The sequence below is a fragment of the Myotis lucifugus genome, unplaced genomic scaffold (genome assembly GCF_000147115.1).
Source record: "Myotis lucifugus unplaced genomic scaffold, Myoluc2.0 scaffold_109, whole genome shotgun sequence".
NCBI lineage: Eukaryota > Metazoa > Chordata > Mammalia > Chiroptera > Vespertilionidae > Myotis > Myotis lucifugus.
The window spans coordinates 3,144,348-3,167,693 of NW_005871157.1; the positions used below are offsets into that span (position 1 = coordinate 3,144,348).

Genomic DNA, 23,346 nt, shown 5'->3' on the forward strand with positions numbered 1-23,346 from the left:
AAAATGAATAGTCAAACACTTTTAAAATTTAGATTCTCATATACAAAATTTGCTTCACAACAATACCAATGAATTTCTCCTCATCCTGTGATCCACCAATCCAATCATGTGCCTCAAGTATTTTCCCAACCCTACATCCCTCCCAAAGGGTTTGGGAAGCTTTAGCAGCATATTCTGGTCCCTTTCAATGGGCACATGTACAGACCAATAACAAGTTATATCTAGTATGCAATTCTGTTAAAACCAAAGAGATCAAGAATAAACTTTTTTTTTTCAACTTGTAAGACTACATATCATTAGTCTTCGATGTAAGGACCCTAAGGTTCCTATTTTTCAGATTAAATATGTAAGAGCCCAGAATACAACTAATCTCTCTAACATATAGCTAAGTACAGATCAAAGGATTTAGACAGGGGCCAGACACTTGAAACTGAAGGTCAATTTAGTCCACACATAGGCCTCATTTGACCCACCAAACAGGAGTTGAACCGGACTGTCCTCCTCCCCAGCCTTTCAGACAGGGCTGGTGTTCAGTGGGCCGTCATCCTCAGCACTTCAAGGGCTTGCACTTAGCCCGCTTTGCTTATTTATAGTACCTGCTTGGCCTGATTTAAAAATTCTCACCTATATTTCACAAACTGCTGCTACTGTTTTCACGCCAGAAACCAATAAAACAATTTTACTCTCACAGCCAGCAGATGGCAAAGCTTACCCACCAGAGCCTCCGGATGGAGTCATACTCATGCTCAAAGCATTACAGCCTTCATGACAAAGCAAAAATAACAGTTCAACACAGTAGCAAATTTGGCAAACAGAAGAGAAAATGGCCTGAGGCTGCGGCTGAGTAGAGGGTCTCAGAGGAACAAGGTCTAAGCCTATCTCTTGTTAAACCCTCCATTGCCTCACCAAAGCAACAACAATCTCAGTCGCAACAACAGAAAAGGTTAAAAAAAAAAGGACACTGTCCCACATGAACAAAAGGGAGAAAGGAAAACACCTTTAAATATCTTACTTCTAAGTATAGCAAAAGCTTTATTAGACTTAAGAAAGCCTATATTAGATTCAACACATTGTTAAATCCTTTATGCTGGAGTTATATTTTAAGTTTCATTCCTCTCTTGATAAATCATCTTCCCTGCAGTACAGTGGCTTTGTATATTGAATTCCTCTAAATAGCAACCAGCTCTAGTTACCTGGCAACAGCCTCAGCAACAACAGTAGATCCATTTTTTCTTTCACCAATTGCAGGCTCTTAATAAAAACAGAAGCAAGGAAAGGAAAGAAAAAGAGAATTCAGTTAATATTACACCAAAAAAACCTGTCCTACTAGTACATATTTGCAACAAATCACAAAAAGAAATGGGTAAGAATAATAAGGAAACAGAAAAAGATTTATAATTTAATTAGAGGCCTGGTGCACAAAATTCATGCACAGGTATGGTCCCTAGGCCTGACCTGCAATTAGGGTCATCTTTCCCAGCTGCCCACAGCCAGCCCTGCCCCCCACCGCCACCCACCCCTGGTTCCCTGTTTGCCATCAGGTGATCGGTGCCTAATGGCCAGGGAAAGGGACCAAGAAAGAGGTCAGCCGTTCCTGCCTGCTCGCCGGCCCCGCCCCCGCCGCAGGTCACCCTCTGTGTGTGGGGCGACCAGCAGGGCAGGGACCTTGGCCTGGTGCCACCCTCATCCCCTGCCACCCACCCCCAGGTTCGCCATCAGGCGATTGGAGCCTGCCGGCCGGGAAAGGAATTGAGAGGTGGTACAAGTTTCTCTCACTTCTATCAAAAATTTTTTTCAAACTTCCTACAGATGACTAATCAGTTTGTTCAGAAACAGAATGAAGCAGTAACATTTAAAAATGAATCTCAACTATCTTGTCTCATACAAGAATTTTTAAAATATGTACTTAAAAATACTTACTTAAAAATCAAATTAAAAATTAAAAATCAAATAAATTTAAAATAAACAAGAAAAGTTTAATAAGATAAATTATGTAGGAAAATGTCTTTGGATGCAAATTTTAAATAGTGTGCAGTTTTATGAGAACCCACACATAGAAAGTACTCAAGTTCTTCCTAAAGTTCTTTGGAGACAGATAATTGAAAAACCACATTTTCAAAAAAGAGGTGGCTCAGGTGGTTGAAATGTCATCCCATGCACCAAAGGGTTGTGGTTCAATCCCAGTCAGGGTACATGCCTGGGTTGCAGTTCAATCCCCTGTTGGGGCTCATGTAGAAGGCAGCCAATCGATATTTCTCTCTTACATAGATATTTATTTCTCTCAATCCCTTCCTCTCTCTTTAAAAAAAAAAAATGAGGAAATATATCCCTGGGTGAGGATTTTTTATCAAAAAAAGAAAAAGAATCAAGAATAATACTGAAAAGAATCCCATATTTTCAAAGTAATGTCACTAATATCAAGGGATTAAAATTTATTCACTGACAATTTATTCCAGCCTCAGAAAAAAATAACAAATACTTTTAAACATTTCTACAATTTCATGACCCAACATAATCTAAACAGTCTATCAAGGAGGCAGCTGAAGTTTAGTGGTTAAAGCCCTAGCTCTGAAACAGAAACCTGGCTCAGGCTCTGGCTCCAGCACTCTGAGTACAACCTGGGAGTAAACTCCTCCATCTTCTGAGTCAGTTTTCTCTCCTATAAGAGAGATAAAACAGGACCACCCTCACAGGTTTGTTGTGAGGATGAGAGGAGTGAAATTTTGAGTATGGTGCCTGATCCTATGCTCCTATTATCTGAAAAGTAATAATATGGTCATCCTTAACATTTAGCTTCATTTAAATTCTTTCCAATTGTAATCTCAAATCTAACGATTCAAGGCTACCACATACTCTCTTAATAAGCTCTACTTGATTTCAAAAAAGATGATAAGGATAGAAACATGTAATACTTTAATTTCTACTGAGGTTCTAAGATTCAAACCAATAAGCACTGAGAAGCAGAATAGCACTGTAATTTGGAACTGGACTTTGGTTCTTGGAACTAGTTTGAATTAAGGTACTACATTAAATAGTTGTATGACTCTAAGAAAGGTGCTCAACCGGCCTGTGCCTCAGTTTCCCCAACTGTAAAATGTAGATAATAATGGGATCTTCAAAAAAAACACAACTTTACAAGTTTGTCAGGAGATTTAGTGAGCTGTACATGTAAAATGCCTGGTGTATAGTAAGAACTGAAAATCTATTTAGGTAAAATTTTTCTTTGTTCTCAAAGAATGAAAAATCCCTCTTATTCAAGTTTACTCACTCTATTAGTGGTCTTTTTTATTATTATTATTATTTCGGAGAAAAAGGGAGAGGGAGAGAGACAGAACATTAATGATGACAGAGAACCATCGATCACCCCCGCTGGGGACCGAGCCCACAACCTGGGTATGTGCCTCAACCAGGAACCAAACCGAGACCCCTTGGCTCATAGGTTGATGCACAACCACTGAGCCACACCGGCCTGGCTATTAGTGGTCTTTGAAAGCTTTCCCTCACAACTCCCTCAGGGCCCTGGTTCATCAACTATATCCCCTATTCCCTCACTTTTAATCCATCTCTCTTGTGGATATTTCTATTCAGTCTATATACCTGATTAGACCTCTAAGTCTAAAAATGAAAAATCTCCTTTAATCCTGTATTTCACTCTAACTTTCCATATTTAACAAAAACTTCTTAAAAGAAGAATACATTTGCTGCCTCTTCTCCCATCATGCCTCAATTACGTTCAGTAGCTCCCATCCAAACCACTATACAGATATAGTTCTTGCTAGAGTCACCAAATGGATCCTAATTGCCAAACCCAATGTACTTCAGAAATATCTTACTAGACCTCACTTCTGCATCTGACATTGTTTTCTTCTTGTAACTTTCCTCCCCATAGCCATCCATGGCTTTATATTCTCTTAGCCAACTTCTCTGAATGTTCCTTTACAATCTCTTTTAAGACTTCTTCCTTTTCTAACTCCATTAAACTGCATTTACAAACTATTTAGTAAAAAAATGTATAACCTTTGGACTCAGATATGATTCAAACTCCAGCTCTACTTCTTACCAGTTATTGTGACCATAGATATATAACTTAAAATCTCTCTTAGTCTGTTTTCTCATCAATAAAATGGAAATAAGGATATCTATATGGAGTGCTATCATGAAAACTAAACACAGATGTAGAATCATCTGGTATTTTTTTCCTCCCCCTTACTTCTATATTCAACTGGTCCCAAGTTGTCCCTATTCTACTATCTACCTCTCAAATTCATCCCTTATCTCCATCCCCACTATTAATGACCCCAATTCCTGGTTAAAGACTCAGTTTGCCAGGCAGAAGAACAGGAAATGGGCAAGGCAAGGAATGATGCATAGAAGCCCAAGTTTTGAAACACTCAGCTGATCTATTTATTTATTCATTTACTTATCTATCTATCTTCACCCGAAGATATGTTTATTGATTTTAGAAATCCAGGGAAGAGGGAGAGGGAGAGAACCATTGATGTGAGAGAGAAACATGGACTGGTTGCTTCCCATACGAACCCCAACCAGAGATTCAACTCACAACCTAGGTATGTACTAAAGGGAATTGAACCTGCAACCTTTTGGTGTATGGGATGACACTCCAAGCAACTGAGTCACCAGGCCAGGGCTCAGCTGATCCTTTTAAAAAAGCAAATTCAGTCTTATTACTCCCTTGCCTAAAATTTTTCAGCTTCTCATCATGATATAAAAGGCCTTTCAGAATCTGGTCTCTACCTTACAGCCACTCCCTTGTACCTTCTCTGTATTTTAGCCATACCAAATAACTTGCAATTAATGTGGGAAAGTCAACATAAACCTACAATGTGAATCCACAATCTCAAATTTTCTACCCTCTTCTGAACTGTTTCTGAATATGGAAACCAATTACTTAATATCAACACAGGTTTAATGCAGAGATACAACTGGAACCATAGAGATTATAAAATGGAGCATCTTCGTCTTAGCTGGTTTGGCTCAGTAGATAAAGTGTTGGCCTATGGACTAAAGGGTCCCAGGTTCGATTCCAGTCAAGGGCACATGCTCAGGTTGCGGGCTCGATCCCCAGTAGAGGCTGTACAGGAGGCATCCAATCAATGATTCTTTCTCATCATTGATGTTTCTTTCTATCTCTCTCTCCCTCTCCCTTCCTCTCTGAAATCAATAAAAATATATTTTAAAATAAAGAAATAAAATAAAATGGAGCATCTTCAGTAACATTGACAGTGACTGGCCAAAAGCAAAGAATTAAATATATGACAATAATATTTTACAAATACATTTATAATTATAAAAGTATAACTAGAAAAAATATAACCACTACTTCCCAGATGATCTGGAGCTACTAATTACCCAAGATTAACATAAACTTACTTTCCAGACTAAACTGCAAAGATTCTTCACTCGCCTCCGCCTCAGGACTGACCAGTTTCATTCTCAGACACAATTTATCATCCATTTCTGGGACAGCCCCAGAATCTTCTTTTTCATTCCCAAGTATAGGATCATTAGTTTCCACCATGCTTTCAGACATGACATCACTGGTTGCTGTGGTGCTTTCTGGATAGTTGCTAATATCTGAAAGAAGAGAGGCAGGAGGTAGAAAGAAAGAACACTAAAATGCAAACAAAAAACAATAACTCAAGGTTGTCAATTTGCCTGTTTGGCTCCACAGCTCTGCAGGATTGAAAGGGAGTTCCTAGGTTAGATCCTGTCACAAGTATCAACAACTACACACTAGTATTGACACCTGGTCTTAGGAGCAACAGGATTCAGTTCCACTTCTGCATCTGGACAAAGGATGCTGCATGAGCCCTCAGCCAATGCCAGCATGAGGCATAGGTAGCAGGACACTCCAGACGGCATGATTGTTACCTCCCAGCACTGACTAGAGAAAAAAAATAGGTTAATGTAGAAGATTACTGGCTGCTTTAGGGAAGGAGAATCTATGTTTTCTTGCCTTGTCAAGCAGCAGACTGATCAGCCAGGGTACTGAATTAATAGTACTTCTACCCTACCTGTACTCCCTTCCTTATAAGAGCTCTATATCATTGTTTAGCACTCAGATTTCACTGCCTTGCAAATAATAGAATAAAATCCTTTTCTTTCCTCTCATCACCACTCACTATCACCTGGGAGTAAACTCATGAAATCAGACATCACAACCTTATTCTTCCTAAGACAAAAATCAACCTTATGAGGAAGATTCAATTCCTCAGATCTAAAAGAATTGGAATCAGCCTAAGTGCCCATCAGCAGATGAATAGATTAAAAAACTTTGGCACACCTACACAATGGAATACTATGCAGCTGTAAAAAGGAAGGAACTCCAACCATTTGCAACAGCATGGATGGAGCTAGAGAGCATTAGGCTAAGTGAAATAAGTCAGTCAGAGAAAGATAAATATCACATGCTCTCACTCATCTGTGGATTATAGTGAACAACGTAAACCGATGAACAAAAACAGATGTAGAGACAGAGAAGCATCAATCAGATGCTCAAAACTCAGAGGGAAAGCAGGGGAGGGTGGGGGTGAGGGGGAAAGATCAACCAAAGGACTTGTATGCATGCATATAAGCATAAGTGATGGATGTGGACAACAGGGGATGAGGTTGAGGGCAGGACTGGGGGGATGAAGGGACATTGGGGGGATAAGGACACATTTGTAATATCTTACTCAATACAGGGGAAAAAAAGAAAAAAAAATTTTAAAAAAAGAAATCACTTGCATAAAAAATAATATCTCAGAAATTCTGCTTTAAACGGCATTACATTTACTCACTTACCAATAGGAGTACTGTGTCTCCTGGGCTCTAATTTTAGGTGCCCAGCAAGAGGTGGAGTTGCGCCGGTCAATGGTGGGATAATATCACCTTCTTTAGGCAAAGTGAAATGAAATGGAGTTTCTGGAGGAAAAAATAAATAAATAAACAAGAAGGAAACCAAAACAGAAGTATTAAAAAAAGCAAAAGTGAAGAGAACTGCAAGAAATATTTAAATTATTCTTTTCCCAAATTCTGCCTCATTCCCAACCCCCCTCAACAGGCCTCCCAACCAATTTCCTACTGTTCTCTCTGCTTTCTTTACAGCCATCAACAACAGGACTGACATAAAGTGGACAACCAAAGAAAGGCAAACAGAGGAAGCCCAAAGTTTGGAGGGTCTGAGGAACATGCGAACATAGGAACATCTGAGCTCCAAGATAGTACATTTGAGAATTCTCAGTAATACAAATTTGGGTAGTTTCAAGTCTAGGCTTTCTCATTTTGTGCAATGTTAATCCAAGGAGTTAATTTATAAGCTTTAGCAATCTGTAACATCCTCTAGTTGAAGTCTGATGGTAATACTTGCAACCTATGTTTTTATCTCTCTCTCCCTCTAGTTGTTTATTTATTTATCCTCTAGTTGAAGTCTAATGGTAATACTTGTAATTTACAATCTACTCAAAGAGATGACAAAGGATCTCATGGGCCAAAGTACTTCAAAATACTCATTGGTTCTAACATAGAAATCTATGGGTTTCATGGTCCAGCAATACTGACCAGCATTCACTCTAGACCAGTGAGATAAAATACCACGTGCGGGCACGCACATACAGTGTGATTGAAACTTCGTGGCCCATGCGCAGAAGTCGGTATTTTGTGGAAGAGCCACATTCAAGGGGCCAAAGAGCCTCATGTGGCTTGCGAGCCGCAGTTTGCCGGCCACTGCCACAGTAATAATATTCATATCAACATCTCTGCACAACAGTAAGTCTCACATATATGAGCACTCCAGTATACACATTTTTGGTTAGTCATTATAAAATTAATGTAAACAGCCCTAGCTGGTTTGGCTCAGCGGATAGAGCGTAGGCCTGCGGACAGAAGGGTCCCCGGGTTCGATTCCGGTCAAGGGCACATGCCCAGGTTGCGGGTTTGATCCCCAGTGGGGGGTGTGCAGGAGGCAGCCAATCAATGATTCTCTCTCATCATTAGTGTTTCTATCTTTCTCTCCCTTCCTCTCTGAAATCAATGCAAATATATTTTTCAAATAAATAAATAAATAAAATTAATGTAAACATAAAACATGTCAAAATACAAAAAACTTTGACAAGAGAAAATTCTGAGATGTCCTAAATTTAACACAATTCTGATACTCTACCTGGAGATAGCATCAGATCCCACAAGTTAAAGGCTCAGTCCCACAAGACCACCCCCACGTCAGATGCCAGTAGCAAGTTCAAGTTGTTACCTGTGCTATAACTGGCTTCACATTATAGATTCCCATACCCTCCTTATTAGGTTCAATTAATCCGCTGGTGCTACTCAGGATACTCAGAGAAAAATTTACTTATGTTTACCAGTTTATTATAAAGACAAAGATTAACAGCCAGATAAAGCAGTACACAGGGTGAGGTCCAGAGGTTTTGATAGCAGGAGATTCTGTGGAACTGGGATGAGATACCATCCAGGATCATTTACCTACTAGGTTGCTTACCAAGTCTTGTTCAAGAGTTTTTGTAGAGCTGAGCCAGTATGGCTCAGTGGTTGAACGTCAACCTATCAACCAGGAAGTCACGGTTCAATTCCAGGTCATGGCATATGCCCAGGGTTGCGGGCTCGACCCCCAGTGTGGGGCATACAGGAGGCAGCGATCAAGGATTCTCTCTCATCATTGATGTTTTTATCTCTCTCTCCCTCTCCCTTCCTCTCTGAAATCAATAAAAATATTTTTTTTAAAAAAAGAGTTTTTGTGCACCCAGCCTGCATGGCTCAGTGGTTGAGCATCGACCTATGAACCAGGAGGTCACAGTTCAATTCCTGGTCAGGGCACATGCCCAGTTGCGGGCCGGTCCCCAGTGTAGGGTGTCCAGGAGGCAGTCAATCAGTGATTCCCTCTCATCATTGATGTGTCTATCACTCTTCCTCTCTGAAATCAATAAAAATATATATTTTTAAAAAAGAGTTTTTGTAGAGCTTAAATCTCCAGCCCCTCTCCTCCCAGGAGTCAAGGGGTAGGGTTGAAAGTTCTACCCTTTAATAATCGCTGGGTCTTGCTCTAGCCAGTTTGGCTCAGTGGATAGAGTGTTGGCCTGTCGACTGAAGGGTCCCAGGTTCAATCCCAGTCAAGGGCACGTACTTGGGTTGCAGGTTCCCCGGCCCTGGTCAGGGTGCGTGCAGGAGGCAACCTATCGATGTGTCTCTCTCACATGGATGTTTCTCTCTGACTCTCCCTCTCCCTTCCACTCTCTAAAAATCAATGGAAAAATATCCTCAGGTGAGTCTTAACAAAATCATCATCATCATCGTCATCATCATCATCGTCATCATCACTTAGTCTTCACTATGAACAGCCCCATCCTGAGGCTATATAGGGATCTACCCTAAATCACTCAGCACAAACCCAGTTGTGACTAAAAGGGCTTATTCTGAATAACTAAAGATATTCCTTTCACTTCAAAAATAACAAGGGTTTTAGGAGCTCTGTGCAGGAACCGGATGAAGAACAAATACATTTCTTATTATATTACATTTTCTTCTTTCATCTTTTCCCACTCCACTCCTATATTTATTTTTTAATACATTTTTATTGATTTCAAAGAGGAAGGGAGAGGGAGAGATAGAGACATCAATGATGAGAGAGAATCATTGATTGGCTGCCTCTTGGACACCCCACACTAGAGATGGAGCCCACAACCCTGTGCCCTGACTGAGAATTGAACTATGACTTCCTGCTTCATAGGTTGACACTCAACCACTGAGCCACACCGGCCGGGCCATTCCTATCTATCCTTTATTACCTTTAATATCAAGCACTTTGATACTGTTTTTCCTCAAAAATCACAAGACAACAACAAAAACATCTCTTACATCTATATGTAAGAGAAAATGAATTAGTAATCTGAAGGGATGAAAAGAGAAAATGAATGGACTTTAGAAATAAGGGATGAAAAATATATATGCTCAGCTAAAGGAACTGTAAAGAATATGAGTGGAGAATTTCAACATCACATCTAAATGGCAAAGAATTCCACCAAAGTTATAGGAAAAAGAGGAATGGGTCAGTAGATAAGCATTCATTCTCTGGCAGCTCCTTAAAAAGCAAGCCCTTTACGTTACTAAAGAAGAATTTAGAAAAGATATAGAAACTAAAAAACAAGTATCTCACAAAGCATCATACATTCCGAAGATTTATTTTTATTTTTATCTTTTTAAATATATTTTATTCATTTTTTACAGAGAGGAAGGGAGAGAGATAGAGAGTTAGAAACATCGATGAGAGAGAAACATCGATCAGCTGCCTCCTGCACATCTCCCACTGGGGATGTGCCCGCAACCCAGGTACATGCCCTTGACCGGAATCGAACCTGGGACCTTTCAGTCCGCAGGCCGACGCTCAATCCACTGAGCCAAACCGGTTCGAAGATTTATTTTAAAGAACTTTTCATTCCTGGAACAACCGCCTGCTCTCTTCACAGGAACTGTCTATCTCTCATATTATGATTGACCATACAGACTTTTGAAAATCCTTCTATGCGACAAACCATAATATACAAATATAACGTGAAGCATTAAAAAGTGCTTAAAAGTATTTGTTTCCTTTGCACGGTACTAGATAAAACTTTATGAAGTTATTTTAACACCAATAATGTAACTGCATTACTAAAACCTAATGGAAAACTGAGTATTTTACAGGCAGTACTGACACCATCTCTCTCTGGTCTTCAATGCCTCATTCCTTGATTATTGCAGCAGCCTATCAATTACTTTCTCTGCCTTAAGTTTCCTCCTTCCCCCAATTCTTTTTGCACATTGCAACCAAAGCAATCTTCCTAAAGAACATGGCTTTGAACACATTAGCTCCTGGTCAAAACTGTAAGGTTTCTACTAGAAGATAAATCGCTAACTCTTTAACGAGCATTCAATTAACTAGTAGCAGCCTACATTTCTACTCTATCTTAAATTATTCATGTTCATGAAGCCTCTTTTCAATGTCCTCCAAATGCTTTCCCATTTCTCTGCTTTTGTTCACTCATCTGACATAGGTAATTTAATCAAATTATCACCAAATTCTGCAAAATAATATTTCATCCTCTTAAGTTTACTGGAATTTTCAACATATTCTTTTTCTAAGATTTAGCACACCCTCATTATTTAATTTATCAAGTCCCTTCTTGATTTCCCAGATTATGATGGTTTATCCTAATGTATGCCAGCATAGCAACCCATTAAAAAATATATGAATAAACAAAAGGAACTTAATATCCATTGTCAGGCCATCTGAGTGGGGAGTTTGTCCTTATTACTAAAGACTTTATAGAGATTCATTAGTCTAAACCAAAATTTAAATCATTTAATGTCAGTAAGGTCTCTCTTACTTCTAACTTTCTGTTACAATATAAAGCCCATCTTTTGTTCTCAAGAGAAGACCTGGTCACTTCTTTCAATGGTTTAAAGCCAGCTAATCGATATATATAAAAGCCCAGCAACCAGAATGACGGAACGACCAGAACGACTGGAACGACTGGTCACTATGAGACTCACTGTGGCGGCCAATGAGCCCGATTAGGGACCCATCAGCCCCCCCCAACCTCCCAAGGTCCCTTCCCCCGACTGGCCCCACCCCTGATCAGCCCTCCCCACCCCGATCAGGGACGCAGCCGGCTGGCCAACAACCCATGGCCCCTCCCCCCAGCCGGCCCAGAAGCCAACCTCCCACGTCCCCTCCCCTCCATCGGCCTGGCCCTATCAGGCCCCATCAGGGTGGGGTGGCCAGACCCTACCCATGCACGAAATCATGCTCAGGGCCTCCAGTTAAATATATAAGAATTTCTATATTGGGTGATGCCACCCATAAACAGCATATCCTAACAGTCTGCCTCTGACATTAACGACCAATTAGGATGATATTCCATAAAGTAAGCCAATAAATGTTAGAGCTAGAGCATAAGACATATCTAGCTTCGATGATCATTATTAACCTATTATATACTAGAGGCCCAGGGCACGAAATTCATGCACAGGGGGTGGGGGTGGGGTGTCCCTCAGCTAATGTCATACATAATATTCTACAAATATTTCCTGGACTTCAGAAAATAGACAAAAGGCACAAACTAATCTTTTTTTCCAGTTTAAGATTTAAGATGTATATATGTTGAGCCAAATTAAGAAACTTTTCTTAATACCCATAAAGAGGAAACAACCAATAACAGCATATTCATTAACAGAGTTCTTTACTGTGTAATCAAAAAAGATCCTGTACTTCAAGGCAACTGTCAAAATATAAAAATTTGGAGCAAGACTGGGACTTTAGTAGAAAACACCAGATTGGTATAATTTCTACATATTAATAAAAATCATGTTGATTACTCCTAAGTCATAAAGCTGGTAAATATTAAATGATCTCTGATTCCATACATAATTACAGCTACAAAAGAATACAACCCAAATTTTTTAATTTCCCATTATTAGCTGTTCATAAACATAAATCCAAGTTAATTTTCAGCCCTGACATAAGCATGTAGTTCTCTCTTACCTCCCATTCCAAACTGTAATATGGTTGGAGACACAGAACAATTTACAATCACACTCACCACTAGAGCTTTCACAGAAGCTTTGTGAGGTGTGGGCTGAGGCCTTCTCTAGCTGCTTTGTATTAGCCATTTTTGAGTCTTCTGGTAATGAGTTATCTGTTTTCTCTTGAGGTTGGGTCTGCTGCATCTGCCGGTCAGGTTTTGGAGCATCACCTTCTCCCACTGAAGTTACGGGAGGCTGTGGAGAGTCGGCCTGTACAGGTTCCTTTTCTGCAGTCACTGATTTCAGATCTCCTTCATATTCAGCACTCTTTTCTTCCTGGGTATCAGCTCTATTCTCAGCACATGGTTCTATTTCTGGAGCGTCATCCTCCCACAACTGGGAATCTGAGCATTTCTCCACTCCCTCTAAAGTTTCAGAAGAAACATCAACTCTGGGAGATGGTTCCTTCACATCTACAATGACAACACTCGAGTCCTCTGAAGTAGCTTCTTCCCATGCTTCTTGGTCCTTATGTTCCAATTCTTGGTCAAGGGCTGGAAGCTTTTGGGGGGAATCAATACTAATCACACTGGTTTCAACTTCCATAGGTTCCTGACATTCTTGTTTGGGGGTTTCTTTTGAAAGACACAACCCTTGGGACTGAGTTTCAGTCAGAGCAAGGTGTAATGGGACACTCTCCATACTTTCTTCTTTTAGCTCCTCTCCTTGACTTTCACAAGGAGTCTCGGGAATTTCTTCCACCTCAGACCCTGAAGACCCCTCCTCTGGCTGATGTTCTTTAATTTCCATAGCTTCCTCCTGATCTAGCACACTAGAGAGTGCCTCCGATCGAGTAGCTGGAGAAGGAACTGCCTGACTCCCTGAATCACAAGTGAGATCAATACAAACGTCTTCTGCTACCGTCTCTTCTCTACCTTTGCTACTAGCAGCTAAAATGCTAATGTCGTCTCTGGTTTCTGTGTCATTCCCCTTTGTTTCATCAGCATTCTGATTCACTTCTATTTGTCCATCTTGTGCTGGATTCATCAGGATACTGTTATTTTCAGCAGGAACAAGTTTAGAATTGAGAACTGGAGACATGGGTTCAGTATCCTCAATCTGTGTGTTTTCTCCATCTTCATCAATCCTGTGAGAACTCAAACTCTCCATCTTTGGGGACTGACTATACTCACTTGCAGAAAGCACCAACTTACAAGAATCCCCTGTCAAAGAAAGCCCAAGATCCTCAGTGGAATTCTTTGGTTCAGTCTCTGAAGTTTTAGAACACTCAACAGTCAAAGAAGAACTATGCAAATCTCCACCTTTCTTTCCATCACTTGATTGTTCTTCCAAACTTGGAGATGGAATGAAAATGTCCTATGGAAGAATAAAAAGAGACAAATCTTCATTTGTTCTTAATCATATTTCTTTTAAATCTAATCCCTGAATTCATCTAAAATTTCTAAATCAATTATTCAAAAAAACTAAAGAACTCTAGGACCATATTCTCAGAAATACAAATCACCAGTCTTTTCATCAATACAAGTCACTCTGTTTAATGCTTTTCTTATGAATCACTGGCACAGAATAAGCATAACCAAAAGAAAAACATAAAAGTATTAACTTACACTCGTAGGGGTAGGAAGACACTTAAATTGAGCTGTACATTACCAACCTGTACATATAAAATCATGTCATATATATGATGGGCCCACAATTACACAGGAGTCATTTGAACATATGCCTACAAAGCCCACTTCAGTTCTTAAAAAGCAGGAATACAGGATGGGGCAAAAGTAGATTTACAGTTTTAAGTAAGTACTCAACACAGAGTTTATTCTTGTATTATTATTTATTAATTATTGTATTATTCTCCATACAAATAACTATAAACCTACTTTTGCCCTACCCTATATAATTATTTCAATTTCAAAATATTCTAGCACTCATAAAGCTGATGTTAAAATCTAAAACTTTTAATATCACTAATCAACACATACCAACAAGGATGGCTGAAGTTAAAAAGACTACATCCTGTTGGTGAGGATATGGAACAAGTACATCTCGTACATTGCTGATGGGAATGAGAAAGGTACAGCCACTTTAGAAAAAAGTATGGCAGTATCTTATAAAGTTAAACATACATTACCATATGACCCAGAAATTCTGCTTGTGGATATTAACCCAAGAGTAAATAAAATCGTATGTCCACACAAAGATTTATATGCAAATGTTCACAGCAGTATTATTCATAATAGCCAAAAACTGAAGCAACCCAAATGTTTGTCAACTGGTGAATACATTGTATATTTCCATGTTATGAAATACTATTATCAAGGAAAAGGAATAAAATATTAATACATGCAACAATATAAATCTCAAAAATATGTTAAGCTAAAGAACTGAAGGGGTCAAATATATGGTGACAGAAGAGACTAGACTTCTGGTGATAAGCACACAACAAAGTATACAGATGTCCTATCATAAAGTTGTACACCTGATGCTGTATGTTATAAACCAATGTTTTTGCAATAAGTTTAATTTTTTTTAATTTAAAAAAACTCAAACACAAAAAGCAAACACTTTATGATTTCAATTATATGAAATTCTCAAAAAAAAAAAAAAAACTACTGTAACAGAAGGCAGATAAGTGGGTACCTAAGGTGAAAGAGGGGATAAGGGGGATGGGGAGGAGAAATCAATTGCAAAGGATTATGAAGAAACTTTTTAGGGTGACAAAATTATCCTATACTCTGATGGTAGTTGTGGTAACATATTTGTATACAATGCCCAAAATTCATCAAACTATACACTTAAAATGGCATTTTAATTTTATGAATATAATACCTGCATTAAAAATAATAATAACCCGGGGACCCTTTCCCCCTCCCCACTTGGGAGTCTGTACTTGTTCGTCAATAAATCTCCACCTCTGCTATACCAAAATAAATAAATAAATAAATAACCCAAAGCTTAATATGCTTTATGTAAGAACTACATTTAGTGTGTTACTTTGCAAAACATAAATGCTATAAAACTCTAGACATAACTGGTATGACATTCATTTCCTATGATTTTTAAGATAATCATAGTAGTTCAGTTAGAGCAGCGGTTCTCAACCTGTGGGTTGCAACCCCTTTGGGGGTCGAACGACCCTTTCACAGGGGTCGCCTAAGACCATCGGGAAACACATATATAATTACATATTGTTTTTGTGATTAATCACTATGCTTTAATTATGTTCCATTTGTAACAATGAAATTGGGGGTCACCACAACATGAGGAACTGTATTAAAGGGTCGCGGCATTAGGAAGGTTGAGAACCACTGAGTTAGAGCATCATCCTGATACAACAAGGTTTCGGGTTCAATCCCTGGTCAGGACACATACAAAAATCAACCAATGCATAAATGAGTGGAACAATAGATCAATGTTTCTCTCTTTCTCAAATCAATAAGTAAAACAAAAGAGAGAGAGAGAGAGGGAGAGAGAGAGAGAGAGAGAGAGAGAGAGAATGAGAAATCAAGATAGGTTGCCAAAAATTCTATATATTCCATAATTTCTGGTGTTACTGTTTATATTTTCAGATGATAAAAATAGCCATAAATTTGAGCCTGCTCATTTATTCTCACACATGACTGAGTGTAAATTGAGTCAACAATTCTAAATGGCAATTTGGCAATACACAATAGCCTTGAAACAGGTTATATATCCCTTGGCCCAATAATTCCATTTCAAGTAAATTATTTGATGGACATAAACTGAGATTTAGATGCAATTCTGTTCAGTGATAAATTATTATTTAGAATAGGAAACAATATGAAATATCTTCAATGTCTGAAAGGAGAATCATTTTAAAAATTATGATATACTCACATAATGGAATACTTTGTATTACATAAAATTGTAGACGTTTATGAAAAGATATAGAAGAACATTTAGTCTATGCATTAAATGGAAATTTTTTATTTTAGTAAAAAATATATTTTTTGTTATAGTCTTCTAATACATTTTAATATAATTTTCATGTATTTTTTAAGTTAATAAACATGCACTATAAATAAGAGTAGCTATTTCTGAGACAGAATAACTGATCTTATTTTCATTTATCTGTACATTATACATCCTCTAAAACAAATATGTATCATTTTCTTGTTTCAAAAATTAAGCCATTTTACAAAGGCTCATAGATAAGACATCACTAATAAAACTATAAATACATTTTTAATGTGATACTCACATAAATTGACATTAACTGCTTTACAGTGAATAATGTTGTGCAACCACCACCTCTACCTAGTTCGAAAACATTTTCTTTTCTTAATATTTTTTATTGATTTCAGAGAGGAAGGGAGAGGGAGAGAGAGATTGAAACATCAATGATGAGAGAGAATCATTGATCAGCTGCCTCCTGCACGCCCCCTACTGGGGATTGAGACTACAACCTGGGCATGTGCCCTTGACCGGAATCAAACCCAAGACCCTTCAGTCTCCAGGCTGACGCTCTATCCACTGAGCCAAACCAGCTAGGGCAGTGATGATGAACCTTTTGAGCTCGGCGTGTCAGCATTTTGAAAAACCCTAACTTAACTCTGGTGCCGTGTCACATATAGAAATTTTTTGATACTTGCAACCATAGTAAAACAAAGACTTATATTTTTGATATTTATTTTATATATTTAAATGCCACTTAACAAAGAAAAATCAACCAAAAAAATGAGTTCGCGTGTCACCTCTGACATGCATGTCATAGGTTCGCCATCACTGGTTTATGTTAATAGTGCTCATAATAATGTAAATTCACAATAATGATTTAAACAAAATTATGTCATTATACAGGAAACATGGGGAAATAGTTTAAAAATTTTTTAAAGAACATATGGAAATATAATAATCCTATATAAAATCCTAATATGCAAATCGACCGAATGGCAGAATGACCAGTCGCTATGACGTGCACTGACCACCAGGGGGCAGACGCTCAATGCAGGAGCTGCCCCCTGGTGATCTGTGCACTCCCACAGGGGGAGCACCACTCAGCCAGAAGCTGGCTCATGGCTGGCAAGCGCAGCAGCGGTGGAGGGAGCCTCTCCTGCCTCCGCTGCAGGTGGGCAGTAAGGAGCAAGGGGTCCTGCACTGCGAAAGCCCCGGACTGCAAGAGGGATGTCTGACTGCCAGCTTAGGCCCGATCTCCAGGGATCAGGCCTAAGCCAGCAGGCGGACATCCCCCGAGGGGTCCCGAACTGCGAGAGGGCGCAGGTCAGGCTGAGGTGACCCATGCCCCCTCCCCGTGCACTGGGCCTCTAGTAATATATATAATTATGTAGGTAAGTAACAAGAAAAAGCTTAAAGAACTGAAAGTGGTTGTCTCTGAGTATGGATGGGGAGAGACCTCATTTTAATTATCTGACTCCTTTTCTGGCTTTTACAAATGGTTTTTATAAAGATCAAACCCTAAACATAAAAAATAAGTTGTAAAGGTACTATTCAGAGATTTTTTAGAAGGCATGGACTGTACTGGCTGAGAAATCTTAAAATATGAGTCCAAAAAATTAGACTAGGTCATCTTAGGTTCCAGGGACCTTTGAAATATGTTCAGCATCACTCATTTGTCTCAAATTTTCATTACTGGTTTTATTTCTGACTCTGATGGTCTTTGGTAAATGTTGAAGGTACGGCAATTTCTTCAATAGTGTCTTTTTCTTCAAAAAGTCAGTTTTCCCTTTGTGGCCAGGAATCACTTCCCCAGGTAGGGATACCACTGCATAGACTTTCATTTCCTTAAAAATCCTGTTTAGTTACTGATAGACATCTAGTAAGTGGTCTCTAATATCACCTACCTTTTCTGAAAAACCCTTAATGCTCTGCATCAGTGCTTATAGCTCTCATTCCTAAATTCTAATGGCTCCTCCAAACTATATATGTTCATGTATAATGTTAACAGAAAAATAAAAGCTAAAGAAAAATTTCACTTTCACTGCTAGCAACAGCTGATCCTTATGGAGTGTTTATCACGTGCAACCCACTATCCTAGGCACTTTATATAGTATACTAAGTCATTTAACCTTCTCAACTATCCCATTAGTTAGGTAGTATCAATATCCCCATTTGATTTGCTGAGGAAAATTAAGCTCAGTTTCAACAGGTCACAAAGACAGAAATGGCAGAACCAGGAGTAAGTCCAGCAAATTTTGACTCTAGAGTCCTTGTTTGTTTGTTTGTTTCCTTATTTATTTATTTTAGCTTTACCACTTTATAGATTAATGAATCATTATTTTAAATAGAAAGCAACTCTTATATTATCTTGGTGATTTATAAATATGATCATTAACTCAAAGAATATAAAAATTTGAAGCATTTTTTTTTAAATCCTCACCCAAGGATATTTTTTCCATTGGTTTCTAGAGAGTGGAAAGGAGGGAGTTGGGGGCGAGGGGGAGAAGAGAGAAACATTGACATGAGAGAAACATATGGATTGGTTGCCTCCTGCACTCGCCCCTACTGGTCCCAGGGAACCTGCAACTACAGTATATGCCCTTGACCAGGAATGGAACCCATGATTTTTTGATCTGCAGACTGATGCTCTGACCACTGAGAAATACTAACCAGGGCTAGAATCCTTGTTCTTAACCACTCTACCAAAACACTTCTAATGATTTGCACAAAATGGAATTTTCACTAAACAAATGAACAAAATGAACAAATTTTAAAATGCCAGAAAGCAATTCCATTTCTTTCTTCCTACTGTCTCTCTCTTCCTCACTAAATTTATGGTATATTACTATTCATTTTTAAATATAAACTTTCATTACAACACCTGTAAACTGAAAGGCATGAAAGAAGTTCTCCCAATAACACTAAAATAACTCCCCACTTAAGATCTTATAAGAACAGGCATTTAGATTGACAATATAATACAGTCATTTAGACTTAGTTAAAATCCTTCAATTCCCTATGCATAAAACGTAAATTTATTCTTTTTTAAATATTTAAAATTATACAAATGAGATGTTAGTTTTCCTTTGCTTTTTTTAAAAAATATATTTTTATTGATTTCAGAGAGAAAGGGAGAGAAGATATAGACACATCAATGATGAGAATCATTGATCAGCTATCTCCTACAAGCCCCCTACTGGGGGATCAAGCCCCAAATCCAGGTATATGCGCTGACCTTGACCTCCTGGTTCATAGGTCGACACTCAACCATTGAGTAACACTGGCTGGGCTTTCTTGTTTTTAGAAGAAAAATAATTTCTCATTTGAAAACTAAAAACCATCCTGACCTTGAATACATATATGAATAACCCATGGACACAGACAATAGGGTGCTGAAGGCCTGGGGTGAAGAGGGAAGGGGGGGGGGACTAGGCTGGAGGAGGTCAATGGGGGCGGGGGGAGGGAAAGGGGACATATGTAATACTTTCAACAATAAAGAATTATTTTTTTAAAAAAATCCTGATAACCTCAGCACAAGAATAATTAAATTATGTTACATCCAGAAATGTTTTACAAGTTTTGAAAGGATAATATGAAACTGAGGTAACACTAAAAAATCATTATGATACAATGTTAACTGGAAAAAGATTAAGGTTGTATGTTCACTATAAACAACTTCATTTTTTAAAATGCAGGCATGGCCTTAGTCAGTCTGGCTCAGTGGATAGAGCGTCGTTGGCCTGCAGACTAAAGGGTCCCAGGTTCTATTCTGGTCAGGGGCACATGCCCGGGTTGTGGGCTCGATCCCCAGTGTTGGGGGTGTAGGAGGCAGCCAACCAATGATTCTCTCTCATCACTGATGTTTTTTTTGTTTGTTTTTTAAACTTCATAAACACAAAAAAATTTATTCTGAATAGATCATTTTATACAGAAATCATTGAAAAAGATGTTCATTAATTAGCTATGGACTTAACAAATCAAACTATCCAAACAAAATAAACAAGGCAATATAAAAGTTTAAGAAATTTACAAAAGCTGTACAAAATAACTTAATTAGACTGATACAGTCTATAAAATCTCTTCTTTCACTGTACAATTAGAGATCTATGTAGGTTTTTTTTTAAGAGGATAAAAGAAAGGATGTTTTAAGGCTTCTTTGAGAGTAATCCTTTTAGTTGGCGCATACTCCAACATTTTCTGAATGAGGTCAAAGAGAAGCTCATGTTCAGCATAAATAGGGGTTTACAACGCCTTGAAACATATCTGCTGGCAGAACTGTGTTCATCTCAGTCCAATCGATCATGATGGAAATATTTACGTTTCCTAAGAGTAAGTCAATATCCATGTTTATGTTGACAATAAAAATTTAAACATCTACTAATAGAAAAATATGGAACGCTTCACGAATTTGCATGTCATCCTTGCGCAGGGGCCATGCTAATCTTCTCTGTATCGTTCCAATTTTAGTATACGTGCTACCGAAGCGAGCACATCACTGATGTGTTTATCTCTCTCTCCCTCTCTTCCTTTCTGAAATCAATAAAAATATATTTTTAAAATGTAGGCATGGCCCTGGCCAGTGTGACTCAATTGATTGGAGCATCATCCCATGAACCAAAGGGTGGCAGGTTCAATTCCCAGTTGGGATGCATGTAATGGGCAGCCAATTGATGTTGCTCTCTCACATCTCTCCTTCTTTCTCTCTCTCAAATCAATTTTTAAAAAACCAACAAAACAAAACAAAAACATAGGCATGTAGAAAGATAAAAATAACTAGTAGTTGCATTAAGGTAAAATAATGATTAATGGCCCCTTTTAGTTTTGCAGTAACATTTTCAAAAAGTTTAAAGACAAGATGTTAGGTGACTCTGGAAATGTTCTAAAACTAGAACATTGTGATGACAGTTACACAACTCTGTAAATTAACTAAAACATCACTAAACTATACACTTAAAATGGGTGAGTTTTATGGCTTATAAATTATACCTCAATAAAGTTATTTTTTTGAATGTTAGGAAAAAAATCTTTCTACAATACTCACATGAGAAAACTCAGGCTGGGATGGGATAGGAAGTGACCCAGGAGTGAAGACTGGTGCACTCTGAGACACTGGTGTTGAGGCTTGTGGTGCTATAGTGGGCTCAGGTGGGACAGGGAGGTTTTCTATCTCCGCTGGTTCATCATCTTTAAGTTTCTTCTGAAAAGATTCTCTTTCTTCTTCAGATAACATTGACATATCCATTGGCTCATCTGGTTTAAAACAGGTAAAACTAATTTAGAAATAAGCATTCATTAATACTTCTAATACCACTAATAAAAATCCTATATAATAAAAGCTTAATATGCTAAGTGTCCAGTCATCCATTGAACCAATCAAAGCATGATATGCTAATGATATGCTAAGGCCGCTCAACCGCTCACTATTACGTGCACTGACCACCAGGGGGCAGACACTCCAACTGGTAGGTTAGCTTACTGCTGGGGTCCGGTCAATCGGGACTGAGCAAGACGGGCTGGACATGCCCTGTAGCCCTCCTGTGGCCCCTCCCCAGCTGGCCAACCTCCTGCATCCCTCCCCGGCCCCAACTGTGCACTAGTGGGGTGCCTCAACCTGGCCTGTGCCCTCTTGCAATCCAGGACCCCTTGGGGGATGTCGGAGAGCTGGTTTCAGCCTGATCCCACAGGCAAGGCCAAGAGACCCTACTGGTGCACAAATTCATGCACCGGGCCTCTAGTTACATTATAGAAATTTCCATTCCTAAAAAAAACACTAACTTAATTTTCAGAAAAACTGATAGATTGACTGGGCCATAAAAATCCGAAATACTTCCTTCCTCAAGCTCCCAAAATAGTAAGTTATAGATTAAAGTAGGTTTCACCTGGGGATAACCACCTACCTAGATGAAATGTTAAAACTTCTGAGCCTCTTTCCTGATTATAACTCATTTTTCACATTTTGCACAGAAAAGCCCAAATTAATGGCACTTAATTTAGCCATCATATATTCGGCCACAGGCCTTGAAATGTAGTGAACTTGTTCACCACTCTAAATAAATATTTACATATTTATGAACTCATTATATTTGCATTAACTGCTAAGTGCAGAAAGATGGGTACCAGGACAAATACAGAAGAAAAAAAAATCTACCAATGCCAATTAGCACTGATAAATCAAATAACTAAGTACAAAACACAAATCTAAGACAAATTGCTTAGGAGGGAAACATGCACAAAACCTTGTTTTCCCATAGTATACTACCCACCTGCAGGCCATCAGCATCTTCCTCAGAACCTAACTAGGTATTTGATTCATCAATCCTTTCCCCCTTATCTTACAACTTGACTCCAAAGAGACTTCCTCTAAACCAGTGGTTTTCAACCAGTGTGCTACAATAATTATTTTTAATATATTTGTATTGATTTCAGAGAGGAGGGGAGAGGGAGAGAAAGAGATAAAAATAAAAACATCAATGATAAGAGAGACACCTCGACTGGTTGCCTCCTGCACGAATCCCAACCATGGCCTATGATTGAGCGCAACCAAGGTATGTGCCCTTGACTGAAATCAAACCCAGGACCCTTCAGTCTGCAGGCTGACACTCTATCCACTGAGCCAAACTGGCCAGGGCATACAGGAATTTTTAAAACATGCACTACCTGACTATTTAGTCAGGGCCACTGACCTCTTTTCCTTTAGCTTGTCAAATAAAAGAAATGACAACAGCCAACACAACAATAGCCGTCCAATGTGAATGCCCTATCTTGAACCACAGATATATAGGTCATATAACAGAGTTGCATCTTATTGGTCATGTCGCCTAGTAAGGTTGAAACTGATTGGTTAATTCTTGGTACCAGAACTCCATATATACAAAGTATAAGCACCTGATTTTT

The 23,346-nt window shown here is 38.7% G+C and overlaps 1 protein-coding gene and 1 non-coding gene across 2 annotated transcripts in view; both read right to left on the reverse strand.

The window, feature by feature from the left end:
- TP53BP1 (tumor protein p53 binding protein 1) overlaps positions 1 to 23,346 on the reverse strand; it is a 73,866-nt gene that overhangs the window by 30,925 nt on the left and 19,595 nt on the right. The window contains exons 11-15 of the mRNA XM_006093100.3: positions 21,494 to 21,702; positions 12,594 to 13,893; positions 6,805 to 6,924; positions 5,392 to 5,595; positions 1,194 to 1,251 (exon numbers count right to left, since the gene is read on the reverse strand). Of these exons, the coding sequence (XP_006093162.1) occupies positions 1,194 to 1,251; positions 5,392 to 5,595; positions 6,805 to 6,924; positions 12,594 to 13,893; positions 21,494 to 21,702 (1,891 nt within the window). The remainder of the gene's footprint in view (positions 1 to 1,193; positions 1,252 to 5,391; positions 5,596 to 6,804; positions 6,925 to 12,593; positions 13,894 to 21,493; positions 21,703 to 23,346) is intronic.
- LOC111826907 lies at positions 20,837 to 20,943 on the reverse strand. Its single transcript, XR_002830358.1, has one exon. It is a non-coding gene; the product is annotated as a U6 spliceosomal RNA (small nuclear RNA).